Source organism: Podarcis raffonei, chromosome 10 (genome assembly GCF_027172205.1).
Source record: "Podarcis raffonei isolate rPodRaf1 chromosome 10, rPodRaf1.pri, whole genome shotgun sequence".
Lineage (NCBI taxonomy): Eukaryota > Metazoa > Chordata > Lepidosauria > Squamata > Lacertidae > Podarcis > Podarcis raffonei.
In genome coordinates, this window is record NC_070611.1 from 42,959,341 (window position 1) to 42,984,268 (window position 24,928).

Sequence of the window (24,928 nt, forward strand, 5' to 3'; positions counted from 1 at the left end):
ACTTTTTTATTATTTCTTTGTTTGACCCCTAAGAATTACTCCTCCTCATAGAAATAAACGTTAAATTAACAAGTTACCTTTTTGTGTGTGTGTGTTCTTCACTCCCCTTCAAAACAGTGACCAGCGTACATGCCCCCTTTCAATGCAGTGACCAGCGTACATGCCCCTTACAATGTAGCGAGCGGGCGGGCGGGAAGGTGACGTCAGGACGGTGCGTGACTAACGCACGCACCGCCCCCATGCGACGTCACAGCCAGTACAGCGCCCGCCACAGTGGAGAGTGTCGGGGCGCAGAATGCGCCTCCTCCCCTCGCTAGTATCCGCCCCGGAGCCGCGGCAAAGGTGTAAAAGAGCCACATGCGGCTCCGGAGCCGTGGGTTGCAGACCCCTGATCTAGTCCAACCCCCTGAGACTGTGAAGAGCTTGAAAAGGACCTCTCCAAACTGAGTAGAATTGGTGCTTCCCCATTTTTCCACTCCTACCCCCTGAATTACTTATAGCAGTGTATTCATAATTAAACATTCTCTCTTGATCTTCCCAGTGCCTTACTCAGATATTATTAGTATCAAAACTGAATTTAGCATTCTGGTGCATAGTGTCAGTGCTGTAGAATGGGTGGCTTAATTACAGCTAATGGCACAGGTGAATTTCCAAAAGAAGACCACAACATTAGAATAATCCAAGTAAAAAAAGGAAAAGTATGCCATATCCTTTTAAAGTTCTTTTTTTCTGAAATATATATATATAATCAAATATTCTTTTTTTTAAAAAATGTTGAAAGGTTAGCTATGCTTTCTGTTGAAATTGCCACACCAGGGTGCAAACGGATATGAATTCTGTGCTACAACCTTTTTAATGGTCCTGGACATTCTTAGAAGAAAAGGTGGAGCGAGGAGGCGAAGAGATGTGTTGCTGACTCACTCACTGTGTGTAAGATGTCACACTGTGAGGATAGTCATTGGCAGTCTGGTGAATGAACCACCAGAACCATGCTTACCTGACGTTGGTTGATGTATTTTCAGCAGCCTCTGAATAAAAGGGAACAGATTTGGTAATGGAATTCTTCCTAAAAATCTGTAGGGAGGGAAAGGGATGCTGTGCGCTTCACAACAGTTTTGTGCTTCTCCTGTGCAGTGCGTCCAAATGCACATATGTAAAAGTTGGATTTATGAGATTATAAAATAGCGATGAGAAGCTTTTGCTGCAACAAACTGGAACACAGCCTATTTGCTCATTCAGAATGTGTGTAGTAATTGCACTGCTTTTGACTGCATGCAGTTTTCTAATTGTATGTGTGACGTTTGTCAGTCTCCATGTAAACTGAAATACGATGGCATATTTGAAAATAGTAGGAAAATCAGTTTAAAAAATAAATTAAAAAACAACTGGGAGCAGGGGGAGCTCAGCAGATGCAATAAGTAGAAAGCAAGCTTCCAGTTAGTTGTGAGCTGTTTGGAGGCACTCGCCCCATGACTGAAGATGTACTGTGCTTGTGGCAGTGAAATTTTGAACCTGATTGGCTGTGCTGCCGTGGAGGGGCGGAGTCTTTTTCTGGACGTTCCACACTGAGGGGAAAAACAATAAGGGAAGAGCGAGTTCAACATTTTTCATTTCAAACGAGGATTAAAACCTTCCACAACTTTAACGATGAAGACTCCTAAAGTCCAGGTTTCAAATGAAAAGGTAGCGGTGCAAGTACATCCCTGGGTGGGTGCATGGGATATAGACTGCTGCCTCTCTCCTGCTGCTGGCTGCCATTTTATTTCCCCGTAAAGACCTGGAATGACACTTTGTATATTGTATTGAATGGATAATGGAAAACCTATAAATCTTCCAAGTACTACGTATGACTTTGCTCTGGATTTGTTTCCCCCAGCCTTTTTTTCTTTCTTTTTTAAAGGAAAAATATAAACATACTGAGATTTGACTTTTTATACAGAGCAAACAGGGATATTTTTTTTTTTAAAAAACCCTGTATGATATATTTAGCCAGGCACAAGTGTTAGATGCTATTTGGAGTCATGTTTTGCCATTTTTAAAGCAGGGCTTTGTCTCAGAAAACTTTGATGAATAAATTTGGGTGGAATTCCATCTAGAGGTTACAAATCTACAACATTCAACTGAGGACTGGAAACACTTTGTGGATTAAGTGAGGGAGACATGCACCCCTGTCACCACTGCCTTGAAGTTGCTGTGGTCATTCAGCACCACCTTTGACCTGTTGGCTACATCAGGTCATTGTTTTAGATTTACTTATTAGCGCTATGAAACAGATAATTTGTGACATGCAAATGATTTATGTTGACTTTGATCTGAAACACACAAAGTTGAGATCTTATTTAATATTTGTGAGCAAAGCCAGTATTACTTTCAACGTTGATGTATTATTTTTTATTATTGCTTTTTAGTAGCCAAGGATGTCAATATTTTCTTTGATGAATTAGAAGGCATAGCCAGCCCTTCCAAGGACGATGAATCTTTGCTTCACCATGGTAATTTGACCAGTACTTCAGAGGATACTAGCAGATTGGAGGCAGTGGGAGAAGTAAGAAGCTTTATATGTCTCATTCATTTGTGGGTTTCCATTGCTGAAATTCAGGTTGCATCTGATTTTACAAAGGTTTGCTGGGCATATAGTTTGAAATGACATCGCAGACCCACCCAGTCATAAAGTTAACACTAAAATCAAAGCTAACCATGATTTTATTAATCTGCAGACAATGGAAGAGAGGTTCCAGACATTATTCTTGACTATTTGAAATAAAGCAAGCAGATTTATCTATCTCTTATATCTAACATACATTGTGCATGAAGGTGAAAACATCAATTTTTTTCAAATGGACTTGTAGAAAATAATTATAAGTAAATTATGCTCATTGGCATATAGATTTGTCATTATTTGAGATATGACACTCCTTCCCTTTTCTCCTTTCCTTATCGGGTTTGCAGCCTGCCTAAAACGTCCCCTAAATGTGCCAATATTTGTTAGTTGGCTTGGTTGTTTGAGAACTGTTGTGGTCACCCCATTGATTGCCAGGTTTGATTCGGCTGATCTGGCTGGCTAGGCGGGTGTCCCCTTCCTCCCTCACCGCTCCATGTGCGTCCCTCCCAAAGCTGCGTGCTTGGTGGAAGAGAACGACCATCCCAGATAGAAGGAGTGTACCGTTCTTCGGTCAAGGGTATACGATAGCTGCGCTCCCCTGCTAGAACCTCCAAACTCTCTCTCAGCCTACCTCATAAGATTGTTGTAGAGGAAAGAACCATGCATGCCATTCTTGTGGAAGGGCATATTATAAATATTATATTTATTCTATCCTGCCTTTCTGTCCTGCACAGTAGGTAGGTAGCAAACAAAATTAAAAACATAACAATGCTAATAATTAAAAAGTAATAACATTCAGGTAACAGCAAAAAAAAATTAAGTTGCTATTTATTCCAAAAGCATGGGTATCTAAATGTCAATGGGTCACATGAGTCTCCTGAGTCAGGGAGTTCCACAGTTGAGTTCTGCAACTGATGGGACCCTGTCCTGCATACCTACCTGCTGAGCTTCTGCCATGGATGAGATCTGGCAGACTGATTCATATGGGAGATTCTGATGAGGTGTGATTCATATAGCTGTATGATGCAAGGTTAATCTGATAACTTTAGTGATTATCATGTAATAGCTTTATATATCAGACCTTTATATTGAAATCCTTTTGTTTGCGTGAATAGTGTTAAATCAAATACTAATATAAAGAATGGAACAAATGATCTGATTTTTCTTCGCAGGGAGTACCAGAAAAAAATAAAACCAGTGGACTGTATTTTAGGGATGGAAAATGTCGGATTGACTACCTCTTGGTGTACAGAAAATCCAACCCACAGAATGAGAAAAGAGAAGTTTTTGAAAGAAATATCAGAGCAGAAGGACTTCAAATGGAGAAAGAGGTAAGGAGGATTCCCTAAGGAACATTTTCAAAATTCAAATCTGCTTGTAAACTTTATGCAAACAAGGATATTCCCATGCAATTAATGATTTAACACATTTGATCCATGACCCCTTTTCATTTTTTTGTAGTTATACTAACCAGCTTGGCATGTCCGCTCTAAACATTTCAGTTGCCAGACCTGCTCCCACTATTCCTGACTATTGGCCAGGCTTGCTGGGGCTGATGGGACTTGTGATTCAAAACATCTGGAAGAAATCAGGTTGGGGGTGGCTGACTTAGGACACAATGGAGTTGTAAGAAACTTGCAAAGCCTTAAGCACTTTGCACAGGTCATTCTTCATGAACCTGCCACAATACATTTCTCTCTCTATTTGCTTAGCTATATACTTTCTTTCTTAAAGTATATATGACAAACTCAGCATGTAAAAATTACTCCATTGTTTCATACTGTGAACACATGAATTCTACTGCTTGCTGCCAAAGACTGTATTTTGATGGTTTTTCTTTAGTTGCGTAGCCCATAATTCTAATATACATTTATTGCATAGAATCAAAGGGAAAGTTTTACAATATTGTTTCTCAGTTTTTACAACCCAGAGTCTTCACTGCTGAAATACGCATTGTTAAACAATTCCACTTGAAGACTATTGGAACAGGCTTTTGTGTCTGCAAGTTATAATGAAATAATACACTGCTATGCAGTATTGACTGCAATGATAGAAGGTTAAAAGCAATACTGTTTCTGAAGCTAGGGTGCATTTTTTATTGGAATGGTCCTTTCTCAAGCTAATGTTCTTCTACTGTGCAACATATACATCTCAACCAAAACTCGTGACATTTCATTATTCACTTCCTTTCATTTTATTGTCTCACTGATATCCAGCTTTATTTCTCATTTATTCCATTTGATTTGGTGTGTGACTTCTTTTGTAGTTCGGCATCGCTCAACATTTCTAAACTTCAGGATGATCAAAATGAGGTTTTGTTGTTTTAATGTGGATTTTGAGCACTGTTGTGGATCTCAGTAAAACACTGTTATCTGTGTGTAAGTAAGTCTGTTGGCTAGAAGAAGAAGAAAAAGGGATTTCCACAGAATAGGAACCTTTGAGCTCTGTTAGGGTGTCAGGTTCTCTAATGCACTAATAGATCTGATTTTTTTTATTTACTTATTCATTTAATTAGATATTTGTAGACTGGACTTTTCAGTAAAATACATCAAGGCAGCATTCAATATACAGAATTACAGTAACTTTGCTAACAGCAACAGTTATAAGCATCAAAGCATATTAAAGGCAGGCACATGAAAATGCCTTCAGAGCTAATGTTAAAAGATGTCCAGGTTCAGATAGCTGTAGATACTCGTCCAAATGACCAGTATCCAAACCATTTAGCATAGGATAGTCTTCAAACTTTTGCAATCTGAAACTCACCTTTAAGCCAAACATGTGTTTGAGTACTTGTTTCTTACTCGCTTTTTGAAAAACCATATGTTTATATGTTGGTAATACTGCTGTTGCACCCCACCTTAGATCATACTGTTTCAAAAGCCAAACCAGCTGTTTCGACTGTGCCCAGAAATGTAATAGGATCTGATTGTCTAGCAGTCCCACCAAGGAGTCTAGTGGAGAATTTCTCAGGCAGCCATGTTCTGTACCAGCTCTAGTTTCCTCCTTACTCAGCGCTGCTAGAATGTTTTGAAGAAACTCAGCGATGTAGAGGCACTATTGAAGTGCAGGAATTGAACACAAGAGTCCCAAAAGTCACACTCCCAAGCAAGTGTCCAAAAAGTTAACCAATCTATTTTGCACACATGCAGATACACAGAGTACATAGCAAAATAACCTATGTATTAGGATGAGCTGGCAGTCATAGAATAGTGCAAGTATATAAATAGGTGGCAGGAAGGTAAACAGTGTTTCTGTGCTCTCTGGCACTCATCACAGTCCTCCATTGCGCCAGAAGCGGTTTAGTCGTGACTTGGAAAGCTGTCTCCTGGCTCCCTCAGCCTGAAAAGTGAGAGGAGCGCCACATCGCATAGTTGCCTTTGACTGGACTTAATCGTCCTGGGGTCCTTTACCCTTTTACCTTACCATAGAATAGTGTTTGGTATCATTCTCTGGCCCTTGACCATGCTTTCTGGAGCTGATGGGAGTTGTAGTTCTGCAACATCTGGAGGGCAGATGCTCTATGCTGCAAACATAGTAAACTTAGAAGTTTTGTTATTGCCTCTTTCACTTGCAAGGTCTGTCCTGGCACTTTGGCAGATGATGGCATGACTCCTGCTCTGGAAAAAAGGTCCTCAAGCCGCACTCTTACACTTTACCTCTCTACTACGCTACTGAGAATGCTTCAGGACAGTGCTGGTTCTGCCACAGCCGTGCCACTATTTCCCAGGGTAGTTGCTTTGATTATAGCTGGAGTGAATTATTGGGAAAGGAAGTCATTTTCAGCCATATCCTTTTTTCATAATGTTTTGGCTTGCAAATAAAAAGATGATTTGCAAAATGTAGCCTGGGGAAAAAGATCAATATGAAATATGACTTAGACAAACTGGGAACAGTCCAGAGAATTAAGTGCACGTAAAAGCCTTTTTTCAGAGAGGCACTTACTGATCGGCTCTTAAAAGGTGATCATATGAGCACCTACATATAGAGTTGTCATTTGTTTAAACCTTTCCAGATAAATGGACCCAAAAATAATGTAGAATTTCACCCATGGCACAAACTCACTAGAAAAGTTACTCTCGCCAAACATAAGTTTTTCCGTAATAGAGATAATAATACCCACTTGCCTTTTAGGATTGCTCATATTATAGCTGGTACTACACATGAAGTACTACACATGACAATAAAAGAAAATTGCTGTAAATTGGTGAGTAGGTGGTATATGACACCTGTTAGAATACAGGGAAATTAATAAGGACTACTCATCAAGATGCTGGAAATGCAGAAAGAATTGAGGATTTATATCACATGTAGTGGGAATGAAATATGGCAAAAGAAAAAGAAAGGAAGAAGATTATAATTAAAATATTAGGGTATGAAATTCCTTGTCACACACATATTTCTTGTTGAACTATGGGAAGGAATCAGTAAGACCACAACATAAAGAATTAATTAATATATGATAACAGCTGCTCGGATTGCATGTGCTAAGAGGAGGAGCCAGCCATGCATACTGTCTGTAACTGATATGAAAAACTGGTATGAAAAACTGTGGAAATATGCTACTATGGCAAAATTGACTGATTTAAGGAGTAAGCAAGGTCAAAGGCCAGATTTATATATGAGGAATTGGATAGATCCTATTTAGTGTGGTAGATGTAGAGAATATGTTTCTAAAATGTGTTATGGTTTTTTGCTCTCTTGAGTTGTTAAAGTTCTGTTTGTTATATAAACTGCAAGTTGGTTAAAGGACATTTTATCCCAGTATATACTTGATTTTCCTAATAAGACCCAATGGTTCAACAGAATTTTTAATGTACTTTTGATTTGTATTTTGTTTTTTCTTCCCATGTTATGCTGAAAACTATAATAATGTTTAATTAAAAGGGGGGGAGAAAAAGTGAAGTACTTTGAACACTTGAAGGCACTATGGCAGTGTTAAGTGTTGTTATTAATTTAGTTCAGTGAGATTAAAACACACTTAAATCATTTGTGGATTGCATCCATTGTTTGTTGAGCAGGATGAATTAGATTACTTGCTATAAATATTGTTCATGCTTCTAACATGGTGAGCTACCTTATACCAAGACAGATAATTGGTCCACCTAGGTCAGGACCACCTGTCTTGACTAGCAGTGGATTTCCAATGGTTTCAGGCGGAAGCCTATTCTAGTCTTGCTCGAAGATGCCAGGGATAGAATAGAGCCTATAGAGTTTGGACTTGATATCCCACTTTATCACTACCCTAAGGAGTCTCAAAGCGGCTAACAATCTCCTTTCCCTTCCTCCCCCACAACAAACACTCTGTGAGGTGAGTGGGGCTGAGAGACTTCAGAGAAGTGTGACTGGCCCAAGGTCACCCAGCAGCTGCATGCGGAGGAGCAGGGAAGCGAACCCGGTTCACCAGATTATGAGTCCACTGCTCTTAACCGCTACACCACACTGGCTCTCTTATAGAATAGTGTGTATTACAGGTGCATGCCTGTGGCCTGTTTAGCAGGGTTTTAGCCCACTTAGCATTTTCTTTCTAAACATTGTACTTTTGCTAACCTTGACATTCTGCCCAAGTATTGTGTGCGGATGGTATTCTTTTGGCTAGATAGGGCACTCAAAGACTAAATTCGCTATTAGTAGAACTCAGATCGTGCAGATGAATTGCTCAAAGAGAAATTTTACATTGCCAGGGCAAATGCTCAGAATGTATTTAAAAGCTAGAAACAAAAGAGAAATTCACCTTAGCATGAATAGCAGAGAGCAAATAGTTTCAAATGAAATTTATTTCAGCTGAAAAATGAAAAGATATGCCTGGAAGGATTTGAACAGTGCATGATTTTTTAAATAAATATGAGATCTGGGATATGTTGCATATTTTGTGCTTATATGTTCCAGTCATTCTTTCAAAAGTCTTTTGAAAATCCATTCTTTTTCACTTAAGCTTTAGGCTTAAAAAAACTGATCAAGAGATGTACAGTTATGACTGCAGCTTACATGCATTTAACATGTGTGATTTCAATTTTACGTGGTTGGTTGAAATCACACAAATTTAATGCAAAGAAGGCAGAAGCTTGAAAGCTCTTTTGGGGCAGGGTTTTCCTGGTGTGGCATAAGCTTTTAAGCTCTCAGACTTGCTTACTGGACTCCAGGAAGCTTTCGCATGGGCTCTGGGAGGGTCTCGTGACAACTCACGTGGCCCTGCAAGGTCTCATGAGAGTCTCCCAGAGCCCGGTAAGCATTGCAGAGAGCTTATAAGCTTAAGTGGGAAGACCTATTTGGTGTGCTGGCCCTGAAAGGTACGATTGCTAAAGCGAGGGTAGTTCCAAGAGGATGGTTTGAGTATACACATTTTTGCATACACATGCCATTCCCATAATGTAACCCCAGTGCAAGATGCAATTGCATCGTATGTGTAAGTGGGGACAGAATTGGATTTTTAAAACAAAGCCTAAGACAGGAAACATCCCAAGAAACATAATAAATTTTGACACAAGAATTTTTATTTGTCCCAGCTAGTACTAATGTATTGGGATAAAAAAAAATGCATTGGCTAAAAAAAAAACAGATTCAGGGAAGCAGACCTGAGTGTTTTTCTTATGACACAACACACATGGCTTTGTTTTGGGATATTTTACTATCCTGAGATTCATTGGAGTTCATCTTGAAGTAGGATAATGTTCACCAAAACAATTTGTGTTTTGTTTTTCAAGGGTCTGGGTTACTGAGGAACAGAATTTCTCCTCTCATTCTTTGTATTGAGCCATTTCTCATAATTTCAGCAATATCTTAGCTTTAACTCATGTTAATGTGATGAATGGAAGGAAAAATTACAGATGTAACAAGTGCACATCCTTGAGTGATTCCTGATAACAGTCCACCAAAGGGAAGAGAGAGGCTATAAATACTAGTTAAGGATAATATTAACAACAACAACAACAACAACAACAACAACAACAACATACCTTTACATATGATTACACTGAAGAAAATGATTTTGTGAAAAGGTTTGCTCACTTTATTTTGCCACATTAAACCCACTTCCTTGCTTTTGTAACAAGCTACTTAATCCTCTTGTTAACCCTGCAGAAGCCAAGGCAGTTATGATGATGATAATGTTGATGATAATAATAATAATAATAATAATAATAATAATAATAATAATAATAGCTCTCCCATCTGGCTGGGTTTCCCTAGCCACTCTGGGTGGCTCCCAACAGAATATTAAACAGAATAAAACTTAAAAATGTCTTCTAAAAGTCAGGTAGTTGTTTATTTCCTTGATATCTGGTAGGAGGGCATTCCACAGGGTGGGTGCCACCACCAAGAAGGCCCTCTGCCTGGTTCCCTGTAACTTGGCTTCTCTCAGTGAGGGAACCATCAGAAGGCCCTCGGAGCTGGATCTCAGTGTCCAGGCTGAACGCTGGGGGTAGATGTGTCCCATTTCATTGTACTTCACACACCAGATGGCAGAATTATTGTTGATGTTTTAGCCATAGCATACTTAATGCAGCATTGAAATGATTGTTGGAAAGAGTAAGTTGATATTCTGAATCTAAGTTTCGTTTGCAAAGCTGGCAGTTAGAAAAAAAAAATATTGTAAACTCTGCAAATGTGAAATGAGCCACAGGGAAGGAATAAACATTGAGTCACCGATGCCACTCTTAGCATTTCTTGTGTTGCTTTTCTTAAATAATTCTCATATCCACTGGCAGAGGAAGAGGAGTGCGGGGGAGCACACCACCCCCGGCAGCGGGATCCCGGTGGGGTGCCATTGCGGCTGCCCCCGCCCACGCTGGGCGCCACGCCCCCTCAGGCGGCCCGCCATGCCCCCGGGATGCTCGCCAGCCTGGCCCCCGCCTGCTCTCCGCCCCCCAGTGCCAGAGCATGAAGCTCTGCCACTGCTCATATCACTGACTTCTAGTTAGCACTTTTTTTGCTCACATTGGACACAATTAAAAACATTTTAGAGAAAGGAGGCGGCCACTAAGAAACTGGCTAAATCATCCTATTTATGTTTTACATACTTCTTCACATTTGTTTAATAACATGCAGCTTGTTGAACTCCTCTACAAAATTCCTTCTGTTCAGATAATGGTGTCTCTGGCATTGACTTCAAAGGGTCAGTGTGATTTCACCCTGCATGTTTAGATATTTTAAACTATTAGATACTCATCCAAATTTGAAAGGCACATCCCTCCTCATTCTATTTTGGAGTTTTGGTGATAGTGACACTCCAGACAGAAGGCAGAAAGCTTGTTCCCAAATAGATACAAGGGATGGATGAACACCCCTCTGCTTGCCATTGGGGATTATGAGCATTCCTTGTGCACAATTCAGAGACTTCAAAGGACTTTGCAAGTGCTCCAAAAAGAAGAAGAAGAAGAAGAAGAAGAAGAAGAAGAAGAAGAAGAAGAAGAAGAAGAAGAGTTTGTATTTGATATCCCGCCTTTCACTCTCTTTAAGGAGTCTCAAAGCGGCTAACATTCTCCTTTCCCTTCCTCCCCCACAACAAACACTCTGTGAGGTGAGTGGGGCTAAGAGACTTCAAAGAAGTGTGACTGGCCCAAGGTCACCCAGCAGCTGCATGTGGAGGAGCGGAGACGTGAACCCGGTTCCCCAGATTACGAGACTACCACTCTTAACCACTACACCACACTGGCTGGTGTAGTGTAGAAGAAGTTGCAGATAAATCCTCCATCATTATCCTGAGCGCATAAACATCTGGCAGGTTAATTCTTTATTGACAAAGCACCAACCTACAGTAGCTTCAGAGGTGCACTAAACATGCACACACACACTTCTGGTGGCTAGGTAGCTGATACCCCTCCCCAGGCTTGTACTTCAAGCTGGACTGTTGGAGCAATGGGTGGCCACACCTACACCAAACTTAAGTACCCTCATCTGACGGTCCAAGCGCAAGCAACCTGTGACCTCTCCACTGAAGTTGTTGCTGTGCCTGACTCTTCAAGTCCTTCCTGGTCCTGGAGGACAGTAGAATGTCTCTGCATTAGCTCCTGGAGCATCCTCCTCCTAGTCCCTGCCCTGCCTCCTGCACCTCTTCCCCCTTCTCCAATTGCTCCAATTCCCCCCTAACCTCCAGCGCTGCCCCCTGCCTTGTAGGAGGCACAAAACCCCATAAATCGCCAACCCCTTCCCCCGGATCAGCTTCTGGCCCCGCAACCTCTTCCACCCACTCCTCAGAGCCCTGCCAATCCCTGACATCAGTTTTGCACACACCACTGTGACATTGACTTTAATAGGCATACGTAAAAGGCTATATCTTTCTTTAAAGGCTATATCTTTCTCTAAAATGGGATCCTGGGAATTAGAGGCTAGTAAATTGGTGGAAAGCATGTTTAAGCATATAGGAAAAGCCTATACATAAAATCTATAGAAAAAGAATAAACATGGTTTCTGCAATGGTAAGTCCTGTTTCACTGACCTTTTAGTGTTATTTCAGAGTGGGAACAAGCATCTGGATGGGAATTATCCAGTAGACATTATATATTTGGACTTTGAAAAGATTTTGACTAAGTCTCTCACCAAATGGTCCTTGGGAAACTTGGGTGTCTGATCCAGCAGGGCTTTTATATTCTTACAGTTCTAACACTGTGGGAGAAGACAACAAGAATGAATTGTTATTATACACAATAAGGCACGTTCCATGTTATTTCACAGAGCTAGTTTGTGTTAAACTGGGGAACAGACCACCCCATAACCTCTATATTCAGTGAAGGGTTATAATTTGAGCGAACTCATAAAATCATGAATTCAGCAAGGGTGGAAATAATACCAGCCAACTTTCTCTGGAGGCTAGCCTGGCAACGATTTGCTGGGGGGGTAGAACAAAATGGTAAACCATCAGCAAAACATCAGACTTTTGAGGCAGGGTTACTAAGGTGGGGTTACTGTTGGCCTGATGTAAGCAACAGGGGGGAAATTGCCTTCTGCGATGGGCTTGAGAAGCAGATATTTCCAGGATGAGCTGAAGTCCTCCCAGACATTTGTTCTTTAATTACCTTTGAGATTTTCATCTTGTGAAGTGGCAGGTAATCCATGAGGGCTTAACTTTTAGAAGACATCCAAAGATCAGTCGCCCTAGGCAAAGGTTTCTTCTAGTTTGAAATGCAAATCCATTAACAGAGTAAATGTAAGTAGTCCCTTATGGGATTTAATAAAGTCCTTGTTTCAATAATGAGATACAAACTAATGAATACCTATTGAGCAGGTGAGGGTTCACTGCCAGCTATCCTTTTCATAGACTTCACAATGACTTGTCAGCCAAAAATGAGGCATTAGAATGCAGTTGTCTGTGATCTTTCACAACTTTATCTCACTCTTCCTTGAATCTTCTGAGGAATGCCATTTCTTCCCACCCAAAAGAGGCCACAATGCCACCCTTCAAATGAAGGGCCCCCAAAAGAAAAGTCCTTGCCTGGTGCTTAAAAATAAAGATGGCACCAAGCATGCCTCCCTGGGCAGAACATCCCACAAGTGGGGTGCCACTCCTGACAAAATCAAACCCTGTGGAACCTCACATAGAGTCTCCATGGGGCTGAACAGTACTAAGTACCACCCTCTCAAAATGGCCACCACAAAGCAGTGCCACAAACTTGCAACTCGGATAGCTGTTCCAGAAGAATACCATGGTTGGTGGTACTGAAAGCGACTGAGAGACCAATGGGTCTTCTGAATATTTTTTTATCATATCAGCAGACACCTGCCCAGCTTGATAAACTACTTTTGAAATTATCATGTATGGAGTTGCTATGGTTGGAGGGAGGGGAGTCAGAAGTGTGCCTCCCTTGAGGATGTGGGACTAAAAGCCCCTCTATCTCTGGAAAGTGGAAGCCATCCCAATGCCAACTATAGCTTTTGTAGTTCAACATGTCCCTGCTGGGAACATGCTTTACCTAATTACATCAGTGTCTACAGCTCCCTGCAGCACGATGAACTATTTTAACATCCATTTCCAGAGGCATGAATCTATTACACTAATTATATTCCTGTATACTTCAAACCCTTCTAAATGGTATTTTTCCTCCATGAATTAAGATGTCTTTGAAAACAAAGATAGAAGCAACCATAAAATGCCCTAAAGTGGTTGCCTACTTTGTCCTATAAATTTAAAATTTCTGCTTTAGGTAAATTCTGTGCTACGGTGCCAAGAAAAGCAGTAAAAGGGTTGAGGCATATAATTTTAAAAAAATACTCTGTATCTACCACAAATATGCATATGTGATGTTCCATGTATGTGTACCTGCCAAAGAGATGTGTGTGCACTTGTCAATCTTCTCTGACGTTGCTTATCCATTAGGCATGTTGCACAACTGAATCTTCTTGCAACCTGTGGACTTGCAACCAGTGTCTGGTGCTGTTAAAACTGATTGTGTCCTCCATCTCTCTTGTGGATAAGAGCATGCCCATTCCCTAAAATTAGCTTGCTAGCCCACTAGATAGTGTTTGGGTTTTTATGTTGGGGTGGCAGTCAATTAACAAACTTTTTGTTTATGATCTGTCTGATAAGTATGTGTAGATACATTCAAATTTGTCATCTGAGATTTTAAAGAACCCAGGCTTGAACACTTTGCAAGGATAGCAAACGGAGAACATCATAGAAATGCATGTGCAGTTTGCAGCATTGAAGTGACCACCTCATGGTGCAAGCCTAGCCTGGGCAGTGTCTATGGAGGTCCTGGGCTGCCCAGATAACAAGACCCCACTCTTGGCCTCTCTGATGTGGTCCAAAGGAAAGCAGAGCAATACATTTGGCACCAGCTTGGCTTGCAGGAGTTGCCAGAAGGAGACATACCATGTGTGGAATGTGCAGTGCCATATATCAGCTTCTTTCTAGAAGTCTGCACATGTGGATTATGAGAAGGGGAATGGCACCAAATATTTTAGTTTGTCCCAAGTTGCAACATCTGTAGTTCTACAACAATATGTTTCTAAACCATAGGGATTTTCTAAGCATTGCATTGCATGGTCCATTAGTTAAATTCTGGGGGTGGGGCACATGGAAAAACTAAATTGAGAAAGCTAAATATAAAGAACCCTATAATGTAGTTCCTTCTGAAGCCACGGTCCTGCAAGCTACATAATAAGGACTTGCACACTTCCATGTGTATGTGGTGAACCTGCAAATTGTTAGAGGGACTGAGCCTCTAGAGAAGAAATAAATGTGTACCCATCAGAATCTTGTTTTGTTAAACTTTTCTATTGCAATAATCAAATCTGCTTGCAATGAAACGTGGGTGAGGCAGAATGTTCTGTGCAACTTTCACAGCAACAGACACTTGACAGTTTGCTAGCAATTGTACTATACTAAAACAAGTCATGTGATTTATTTATTTTTGTTCTCAAGAGCCATAGCAAATATATCTTAATTTGTTTTGCTTTGATGTTTTATTCACTTCTCATGTTCTAAAAGATGAATTTCATGGTTTCTAAAGTGAACATTCTTTGAAGAACTGACTAAATGTTGTCTGTTTTGATCTTTGTGTCTTTAAAGATGCTTTGTTACAGCAAGTCACTGTTATGGCAGTGCTCAAAGCCTCAAAGATGTTAATTTCATGAAGCAAAAGTATTTTGTTTTTTACTTGGATGCATAATGATATGCTGGCAACCCAGGCTTTGAATTTAAAACCTCATACTATACAACTAAAGAATCCAAATTATCCCAGTATAATGCAGAAGGCATTGCATACATTTACACAATTTGCGACCTTTGTCAGTCCAATTTATTTAGGGTTTTCTTACAGAATTTAGCAGGGGAGGAGATTCAGTTTTTATAAAGGACTGACAGCGATGAACTATGGTGGCTAGATGCAAAACAGGAAGTTGAAAGTGCAGCAGATGCATTAGAATTTCACTTGTTGCTGAAATTCCCTCTCCTACACAGCAGGCACAGAAGCCCTCTCCTCTTTTTTACCTGCCCAAACTAGTGAAAAGCCACATAGCAGAGTGCAGCCACACTCTGGTAGCAGTGAGGTTGATGGTTGTAGCTTTATAGAGACAATACGAAATGGAATGGGATGCTTCTGGACTTCTAGGTCATGTGGCCACTATGATTACACTTAACTGGATGGAACCAATTACACTTAACTGGATGGAACCAATGACTCTTAGGCTCTTTTTCTTCTATTGCAGCAGTCTGTAGTTTCTAAAAGGAAGACTGGGATAAGGTGGGAAAATGGAAACACTTTTTCTTTCTCAGGAGTGAGATGTAAGGACATGGGGAATATCCACAGGGGATTTCAGGAGTCTTAAAAGGTAAAAGTACCCCCTGACTGTTAGGTCCAGTCGCAGACGACTCTGGGGAATCTCCACAGGAGATTTCAGGAGTCTTAGCTTTTTGCAAAAGTGGAAAAATAGACTCAATGAGCTGAAAGGATGATAAGGTAACATAGGTGTGGAGGCAGACAGAAATTGGGGTAGCTTACCAAATGGAAATATTCACTCAGTATCTGAAGCCCCCACAGACTTCCCTTGATACATTAGCAGATATTGCAAATATGTTCTCAGTTTTTTCCTCCACAATTTTGTGTACTAAGAATTTGTTGTTTTGGGGGTTTTTTAAAGTCGTACTTAAAGCTGAATTATTTATTTCAGCTATTAGATTTCTCGGCTTGCTTAACAGTTAGATCCTATGCATGCTTTCTCAGAAGCTCCACTGTGTTCCATAGGACTTAAGTCCTGTGGATTGCAAACTATTTATTCAGATTATAGGCTAATAAAATATCTCAGCTTCAAACTTCAAAATAATACTTTACCAATAAGATAACTCCACATATTGATAGGATAACTTGTAAAATCAATTTGTAAAATATATTTGGAAAATGCGTTTCCCCACACCCAACAGTTGTTTTCTAAGCCTGAATATTTTCAGGTCTTATAAGCAACCCAAGACTATTTTCCTCTTCTTGACTGCATAATTTAACTGCTGCTTAAGTGGGAGTGTCATTTGAGTGTGACAAAACCTTTTTTTATTTTTGTTATTTTAAGAGAAAGTATGATGAAATATACTGTTGATAAAAACCTTTCCTTGGTACAACTTGTTTTAGTCTTATAAGGAACAGGAGAAAAAAATTCCTATCTGAAGTTCATAAATCTATTGTGAGCACTGCAGTTTTAACTGGCGCAGAGCTGAAATTTTATGTGGTTTTTGAAAAGTGCAAAAATCTCATTGTTGCAGTGATGAGAAGAATGTGGTTCTTTCTTGTGTGGTGTGGGGAGCTGTTTCTTATAAGCACGTAGGGATTGCCATGCGCAGGCCTTCCAAGGGCGCAGGCCCAGGGGGGTGCAAAAATCGGGCCTCTCCACGCCTATACAGCTCCTTGCCAAGGCTGCAAAGGAGCCTAGGTACGCTTCTGGTTATAAGTAATAGACGCTTATCTTTGAAGATGGTTTGTAAGCTTATATGCAGAGTGCAGCACCCTATCTCTTGACCCAGACTGAAGTGACTTGGCTGCTACCTACTTTTCACCTGTGCTCCATCATGATCACCAGAATATGCTGAGAGCACTTGCCTATTTGTAGCCTCAATAAATCAAACGTGAATGAAGGAGTGTGCTCAGTGACCTGTTCCCACCTATGGAATACCCTGCTTTTGGCAGAGCTCATGCCTAAAATACTAGAGGAAACAAATACATGGTTTTAGTTTAACAGAAGAAGAACGCCTATACCTGTAAATAATAGCTAGAATGTACAGGTACAAAAAACCAATGCAGTGTCTCAGTTTTAATATAAATTTGCGTAGACTTTATTGTAGTTGCAGAAAGACTTTATTATAGTTTCTCTTCTGTGTGCCTTGCATATGCTGTAGGAATATTGCAGGTGAAGTGGATAATTAATTTCACCAATGTGCATCTCCTGAAGACTCCAGAAACTAATACATGAGCATCATTTCAGTCCCTTCAGCATCCTACATCTCTGCAACTGTTATAATAATAAAATACTGTGATGATGGTTTTATCCAGTGAGGTGTTTATCCTGTTTGTGATTGCCTATTGATGAAAGGGGTGCCATAGGTTTTAGAAGATACAAATTGGTCAACTTATTTCCTGGAAAATGTTTTGGGCCAGCAGTTCTTCTGAACAGCTACAGTTTACTTTTTTTTAAAGTCTAGAATTAATTCTACAGATGGGAGTACCATGGAGGAGGACATGATTGCCTGCCTGAACAGGTGCACTCCACACTACAGCATTTTGTTGCAGATCTCGCTTTTTAATGCCAATTTACTTGAACAACGCATGCTTGATGATGATATATTGCCAAGGCCTGAAAATACATTGAAGTTGCTTATATAACAATGACATTGAACCATGAGGTATAGGCAGCATCTGAAAGAAAGTACAACTGTGTTCTAGAAAGAGTTAATCAGAGATACTACCTACTGCTACATTCCAACACGCCTGATGTTGGTGTCAGGCGAGGCAAGGTTGGGATCTGATGTCCTCTTTTCTTGCCTCTATCAGTGGATGGAGAGAGTAGTCCCACACAAGCCAACATCAGCTACTGTCTCTGCTCCTCCTGCTGATGGTATCCAGGGAAAAGGCTCTGAAATTTGGTGTTTTGGGGTGAGGAAGGGTGCTGGAGGTTTGGAATTCAATGAATCCAGGAGTTGGGGGAGGCAGGAAGCTGTCCTCCCCAGCTTCTGCTGTTTACCTTGTTAGTTAAAGGTAAAGGGACCCCTGACCATTAGGTCCAGTCGTGGCCGACTCTGGGATTGCGGCACTCATCTTGCTTTATTGGCCGAGGGAGCTGGCGTCCAGCTTCTGGGTCATGTGGCCAGCATGACTAAGTCACTTCTAGCAAACCAGAGCAGCGCACGGAAACACTGTTTACCTTCCCGCCAGAGCGGTACCTATTTATCTACTTGCACTTTGACATGCTTTTGAACGGCTAGATTGGCAGGAGCAGGGAACAAACATGGGAGCTCACCCCATCACAGGGATTCGAACTGCCGACCTTCTGATCGGCAAGCCCTAGAGCTCTGTGGTTTAACCCACAGCGCCACCCGCGTACCCCACCTCATTACTTACTTCACCCAATTTTCTTTCATTTGAATTAGACATTCATTTATGAAGAAATAAATACAGTGGTACCTCAGGTTAAGAACTTGATTCGTTCTGGAGGTCCATTCTTAACCTGAAACTGTTCTTAACCTGAGGTACCACTTTAGCTAATGGGGCCTCCCGCTGCCATGCTTCTGTTCTCATCCTGAAGCAAAGTTCTTAACCTGAGGTACTATTTCTGGGTTAGCGGAGTCTGTAACCTAAAGCATATGTAACCTGAAGCATCTGTAACCTGAGGTACCACTGTAGTTCTTAAGAAAGTTGCAAAAGTTCTTCGTAACTTTCTTCACTCTAAGCTGCTTGACCTTTAAAATGTTAAAGACAGCAAGGAACTTGAGCAAGCTTGTAAAATATATTTATCTGGATTCCTTTCTGCTGAAGATATTGTTGCTGGCCGGATTTTAGAATCCTTTGATCCTTCGTAGTGTACATGGCGAACAAGAACATAGTGTTACAATGAGATGATCTTATTCTACACATCTTGAAGAAATAATGCCGCTTCTCCCCTGCATTGTGAGGGCAATGCATTTACTTGTCTTCATATTCATATAAGGAAAACAGTTGCATCACATCTATACTACGTTTGTTTGTTTGGTTGGTTGGTTGGTTGATTTATATACCACCCTTCATCAGAAGATCTCAAGGCAGTTCACATGATAAAAATACAGGATAACAACACAAAATAAATAGTTAAAACAAAAACAAAATAACACCCCCCCCCCAAACACATTTAAAAGGTTGTAGAATATTAATCCGCCAAAGGCCTGGTTGAAGAGGAATGCTTTTACTTGATACCTAAAGACACGGGTGGCGCTGTAAGGGACGCGGGTGGCGCTGTGGGTTAAACCACAGAGCCTAGGACTTGCTGATCAGAAGGTCAGTGGTTTGAATCCCCGCGACGGGGTGAGCTCCTGTTGCTCAGTCCCTGCTCCTGCCAACCTAGCAGTTCGAAAGCACATCATAGTGCAAGTAGATAAATAGGTACTGCTCCGGCGGGAAGGTAAACGGCGTTTTCGTGCGCTGCTCTGGTTTGCCAGAAGCGGCTTAGTCATGCTGGCCACATGACCCGGAAGCTGTACGCCGGCTCCCTCGGCCAATAAAGTGAGATGAGTACCGCAACCCTAGAGTCGGTTACGACTGGACCTAATGGTCAGGGGTCCCTTTACCTTTACCTTTAAAGATGTGTAATGAAGGCACCAGACAAACCTCCCTGGGGAGAGCATTGCAGAAACAGGGAGCCACCACAGAAAAGGCCCATTCTCATGTTGCCACCCCCCAGACCCCTCATAGAGGAGGCACACAAGGAAGGGCCTCGCCTCAGATGATGATCACAGAGTCTGCGTTGGTTCATATAGAAAGAGGCGGGTTTTGAGGTATTGTGGTCCTGAGCTGTTTAAGGCTTTATAGGTCAAAACTAGCACTTTGAATTAGGCCCAGAAGCTAATTTGCAGCCAGTGCAGTCAGGCCCAGATCGTTGTAATATGCTCAAACCATCTTGCCGAATTCTGCACCAGCTGAAGTTTCCAAACCATCTTCAGAGCCAGCCTTATGTATAACACATTGCAGTAATCTAACCTAGAGTTTACCAAAGCATAGATAACAGAAGATTGAGCAGCTCTTATTGTTTATTGTCTTTTGTGATACAGTCACTTTTATAAACTCATTCAGTGTCATGCAGACATAGAAATTCTCACATTAAGAAAGACTTCAATTTAGATGCACAGGAAAAGAAAAAGTTGATTTCCCTATTAGCAAAGGGAGCGATAGCCCCTCCCCCATTTTCAAGGTATGTGTCATTATAAACATTCAAACCACTTCAACAGCAACTGAATATATGAGAGTGCAGAACACATGAATCTGTGGTATTTTCTCTGACTGGTGGCAGCATCTGAGATCCTTGCCAGGAACTGAACCTCAGATCTTATGCACAGATTTTGTGTGCTCTTCCAGTGCACAGCGGCCACTACCAATTTCTTGCAGATCCAGTATTCTCTCGACAATAGCAAATAGCATGGCTAAGAATCATGAGAACATTTCATTGAGCAATGCTTCCCTGCCAGCCATTTTATTACAGCCCTCATATGAACACATACTGCCACTGTGCCACTTTTAAGTATTATGCACAGTAATTGCAAGAAATGCAGTTTTCCCACTTCTTTTCCATGACATTTTTATTTTACTCTTTTATCAGTGGTGCCAACAAAGGCTTTTTCCATACTCCCAGTTCATGTCAAGCAGTCCTCATTTGTTGGCCTTATTGTGTGTGATGTCCTGAAATATCGTGTGGTGTACATTCTTGTATGAATAACATCACACATTCCTGTCATGTCTAATCAGCAGTAAGTCGTCTTGAATTTTGTGGGGCTTATGATCAGGTAAGTGAGGTTCTGATTGCAGCCTATGTCCTTATCTCTACCTGAATGTATTTTAATTTAGGAACACTCTAAGTGTGTGTGTGCGCGTGCGTGTGCGTGCGTATTCTTTATTATTTCTGTGACCAAGTCTTCATTTAACCCATTTTCTGTTGCAGTCATCATTATCAAACAGCGATATCATCTTTGTGAAGCTGCATGCCCCTTGGGAAGTACTGGGAAAATATGCAGAACTTATGAATGTAAGAATGCCTTTCAGGTAGGTCTAGTTATATCTTTGGGCTTGCCATTCTGTTTTTTAAAGCTAATGTAAACCATGAAAGTGAAATGCAAATGATTGTTATTTTCTTTTTAATGGGCTACAATTTTGACTCAGTTTCAATTTTAAATTTAGGTGGTATATAGCAGTGCCACTATTTTCATGGGGGTGTTCTATCCTTAGGCCCTTTAACCCCTTCAATGCTGGAGCCCCCTGCATACTCGTGCCCTGCTGTTTTTTAAATGGACATTTCTTTGAAAACAATGGAAAATCGAGAAGATCCAGGTACGTACGGCAGCACAGAAAAGTGCATGCCTGTTGAACGTATCTGGCATATCCAACACCTGTAGCCTGCCAGTATGTATGCTGCCTTGCTAGAGGGGGAAAAATCACCTTAATACTTAAGCATCTACTACAAAGAAAAAGTTTTCAAATGAAGAAGATAAATACATTTCATGACTTTTACAAAAAAACAACAACAACCACAAAGCTAAAATATTGTATATTACAAAAAAACACCAAAAAACCACAGAGCTAAAATATTGTATAATACTAATGGCCAAATTAACTTCAAAATGTCATTTAAGAAAATTTTGGTATATTTGGCTATATATGAACTTTAAATATATATAAACATGCATTTTAATGTATTTTTAAATCTTACACCTGCTTTATATTATATTGCTTAGAGAGAAAAAACTTAAAATAATGTTTGTTTGGCTTATACTAATTAACATATTCAAACAGCCTAACTCTTTTTTCACCTATATAGATTTACATTAGTGTAAGTCTGTAGAATGAAATGTTGGTGTTCTTAATTTGCAGAGTATATACATTGAAAGAAAAATACGAGTTCAGAATTTGCTGAGCAATCACAATCTGTGACCAGCTTTCCCAGATTCTAAGCAACTCTTGGTGTCTCCTTCAATAGCTGTTATGAAAGTCTGCTCTTTTAGCTATTAACTCCCTCGCCAGAGCTTAACAAGTTGGAGAGATCAAAGCTATTTCAGTGTGGATTCAGTTTTCAAGATAAGGCACACTCTTCCGAAGTCGTCTTTATCCATATTTTAAATCCCAAAAGGAAAACTAAAATTTGGCAGACTGTACTATGATTATAAACACAATGCAGCTTGTCCAGGTGAGTGCAGTTTGCCACTTTCCAGGCTGTGCAAAGAAAATTGAAAATTTTGAGCCCCTCCTGTGACATGACATCACAAAGGCTCCTCATATGGATGCGTTATGGCCATGAGCTCTGTCCTGCCACACTGCATCTTTTCTCTTGCAAGGGGTTCTCCAAACAAAAACGCCCAGGTGCTTTCTGTTTGCTTTGAGGGTCTATTGTGGTCACAGGTTTCATTATTGAAAGCATGGTGGGCACTCAATTTTGGGTAACATCTCATGGCACCCATAGCCAGGGCTCTTTAAACAGCCATTATGAACTTTCTCTGCCAATATATTTTCTTTATTACTGGTGCTGCTGCATTTTGTAAATTAAATACATTATTGCATATTAAGCAAATAAGAATCACCTTGCTGGATTTGACCAAAGTCTGTCGGATCCAGCATTCTGTTTCCAACAATGACCAGCCAGATAATTCTGGGCGAGATATCAAAAGGATACAAAAGTCATGGCTATACCCTACTGCTCCCTCACCCCGCCAACTCTGCTACTTGAAAGTATACCAGTTCTGAACATGGAGGTTCTGCTTAGTTACCATGGGGCAATGCCCTTAATGAGTTTGCCTAATCTTCTTAAAAAGATAAAAGTCACGTTGTATAGATGACCAAATGTGGGGATAACCATTGCATGGAGTGGATATATGGGAGTGTTCTCATTGATCTTCCTCCCGGTTTTTGCACATTGCTAGGCTCTTCTGCGTAGAGCCTATGAAACTACATTCCATGTAGAAGGGCTGGTAGTCATATGAAGTTTTGGCAAGACCTATGGTTATGATCCCAGCTCTCACCCCAAGAATTGATTATCTCTGCATTTGGATACCATACATATTATGGTAGGGAATTACATATTTTATGAGTAAGTACTTCCTTTCGTTGACAAAAGACCAGAACTATCAAAAAGCAGAAGCACTTCACTCCCTACACCAGTGGGGGTGGGGAAACACCTGTGCTCCCCCCAGATGTTGTTGGATTGCAACTCCCAACATCTTTGCCTTGTGTACTATTTGTACAATATTGTTAAAGCAGGATGGATATCAGGAAAGAGCCATTTTCAAATCAAATGTGCATTCTAGCCAATATAGCTTCACATTCGCACAGATAAAACAAATGCAAAAACTAACTTATATTTCATTTGACTAATACCAGGGTGGGCAGACAGTAGAACTGGATCTACTGGTATGGCCAGGGTAGATCAGCAAGAATTTCTGACCCCCAAGAGCAGCAACAAAATGACCACCTTCCTAGCTCTAAATTATAACTGCTGAAATGAAGATAGTTCAGAGTAACCAGGAATTGAATTTTTGTGTAGAAGGACCATGAGCTCTGTTTACTTCTGGTACTCAAGACTAATTCCTGGGTTCATATTAATCAAATCTAAGTATATGCCCTTTAAACCATGCTCCACTTGGTGTATATTGGAAGTTCTGGTAGAAATTGAAGTAGATCCCACAAGCCTGAAGTCTGCCCACTCTCTTATCTAAGGGGAAAGCACTTACTAAACACATAACTAATGCTTCTGTACCACATGCATGCCACCTCCTAGAGAAGAACTGCATCACTGTCACTAACACTAGCACCACTTAGAGATGTGCTGCATGTAAAGTTATGGCAATTGCCCAGTGCCAGGGTTTGCCTAGCCTGAGTATTAATTGCTGTATGTTCCCCAGTTTGAAGCACATGCGGTTTATCAAATGCTGTCTTTAACCATTCAGTTATTGATGTTGAAATCACTGCGTTAAATTTATTTATATTTGCATTTGCCTCCCAAAAAGCTGCCATCAGTTTCCAGGATCCTTTTGAAAGAAAAAAGGCCCCTCTCTTCATGCATGAACATAAACGGAAGAAAGAAGAGTAAGGGGAACAATAAAGTGTTTCCTCAAGTTCCATCATACCTGACACTTTTGTGGGTTTCTGTGATGGTTCTGTCTGTTAATCTCTCTCTTTAGTTTCTTCCTCCACCTCTTACAGGCTTCTATCTTCAATCTCCTTTCCTTCCTTGCTAGTTCATACTGTAACTGACGATGGGTTTTCTTCTCGACTGGCTTCATTTTTGCTGTTCTTCCAGGAGAAAAATCTATTACCTGCATCGCCGGTACAAGTTCCTGAACAGGTTAGTGATGTTTTTCCTTCATCAGAAGATGGCCATGGTTGATGTAAAAGCTCAACCACAGAAGGAGAAGGGGAAGCGAAATAATCAACTGTTTTTTCTGCAAATACAGTAGTTACAATGATTTTTTGTGTGTGGATAGTTGAATTGTTGTTGGTTTCAAGGTATTACTGTCATCTCATGGTTTGTTCTAACATGTATGTTCCACTTGAAAGACTCTTAGGACCAAAGACACCATTTGTGCAATTGGAAAATTGAGTTGGATACATGTTTTGTTAAAGTAAAAAGCATGGGGATCCAATCCAGTCATACACACCATACATTTAAATCACATTTACCCCC

At 40.6% G+C, this 24,928-nt stretch overlaps 1 protein-coding gene across 7 annotated transcripts in view; it reads left to right on the forward strand.

The window, feature by feature from the left end:
- ANO4 (anoctamin 4) overlaps positions 1-24,928 on the forward strand; it is a 128,545-nt gene that overhangs the window by 58,177 nt on the left and 45,440 nt on the right. For 3 of the 7 annotated variants that reach the window (XM_053405842.1, XM_053405844.1, XM_053405846.1), the window contains 5 exons: positions 2,409-2,545; positions 3,775-3,933; positions 21,200-21,300; positions 21,484-21,585; positions 24,545-24,589. In XM_053405842.1, coding sequence (XP_053261817.1) covers positions 2,409-2,545; positions 3,775-3,933; positions 21,200-21,300; positions 21,484-21,585; positions 24,545-24,589 — 544 coding nt within the window. Of the gene's footprint in view, positions 1-2,408; positions 2,546-3,774; positions 3,934-21,199; positions 21,301-21,483; positions 21,586-24,482; positions 24,590-24,928 lie in introns of those variants that run through there. The other 4 variants (XM_053405845.1, XM_053405843.1, XM_053405847.1 and 1 more) reach the window with 4 other exon arrangements.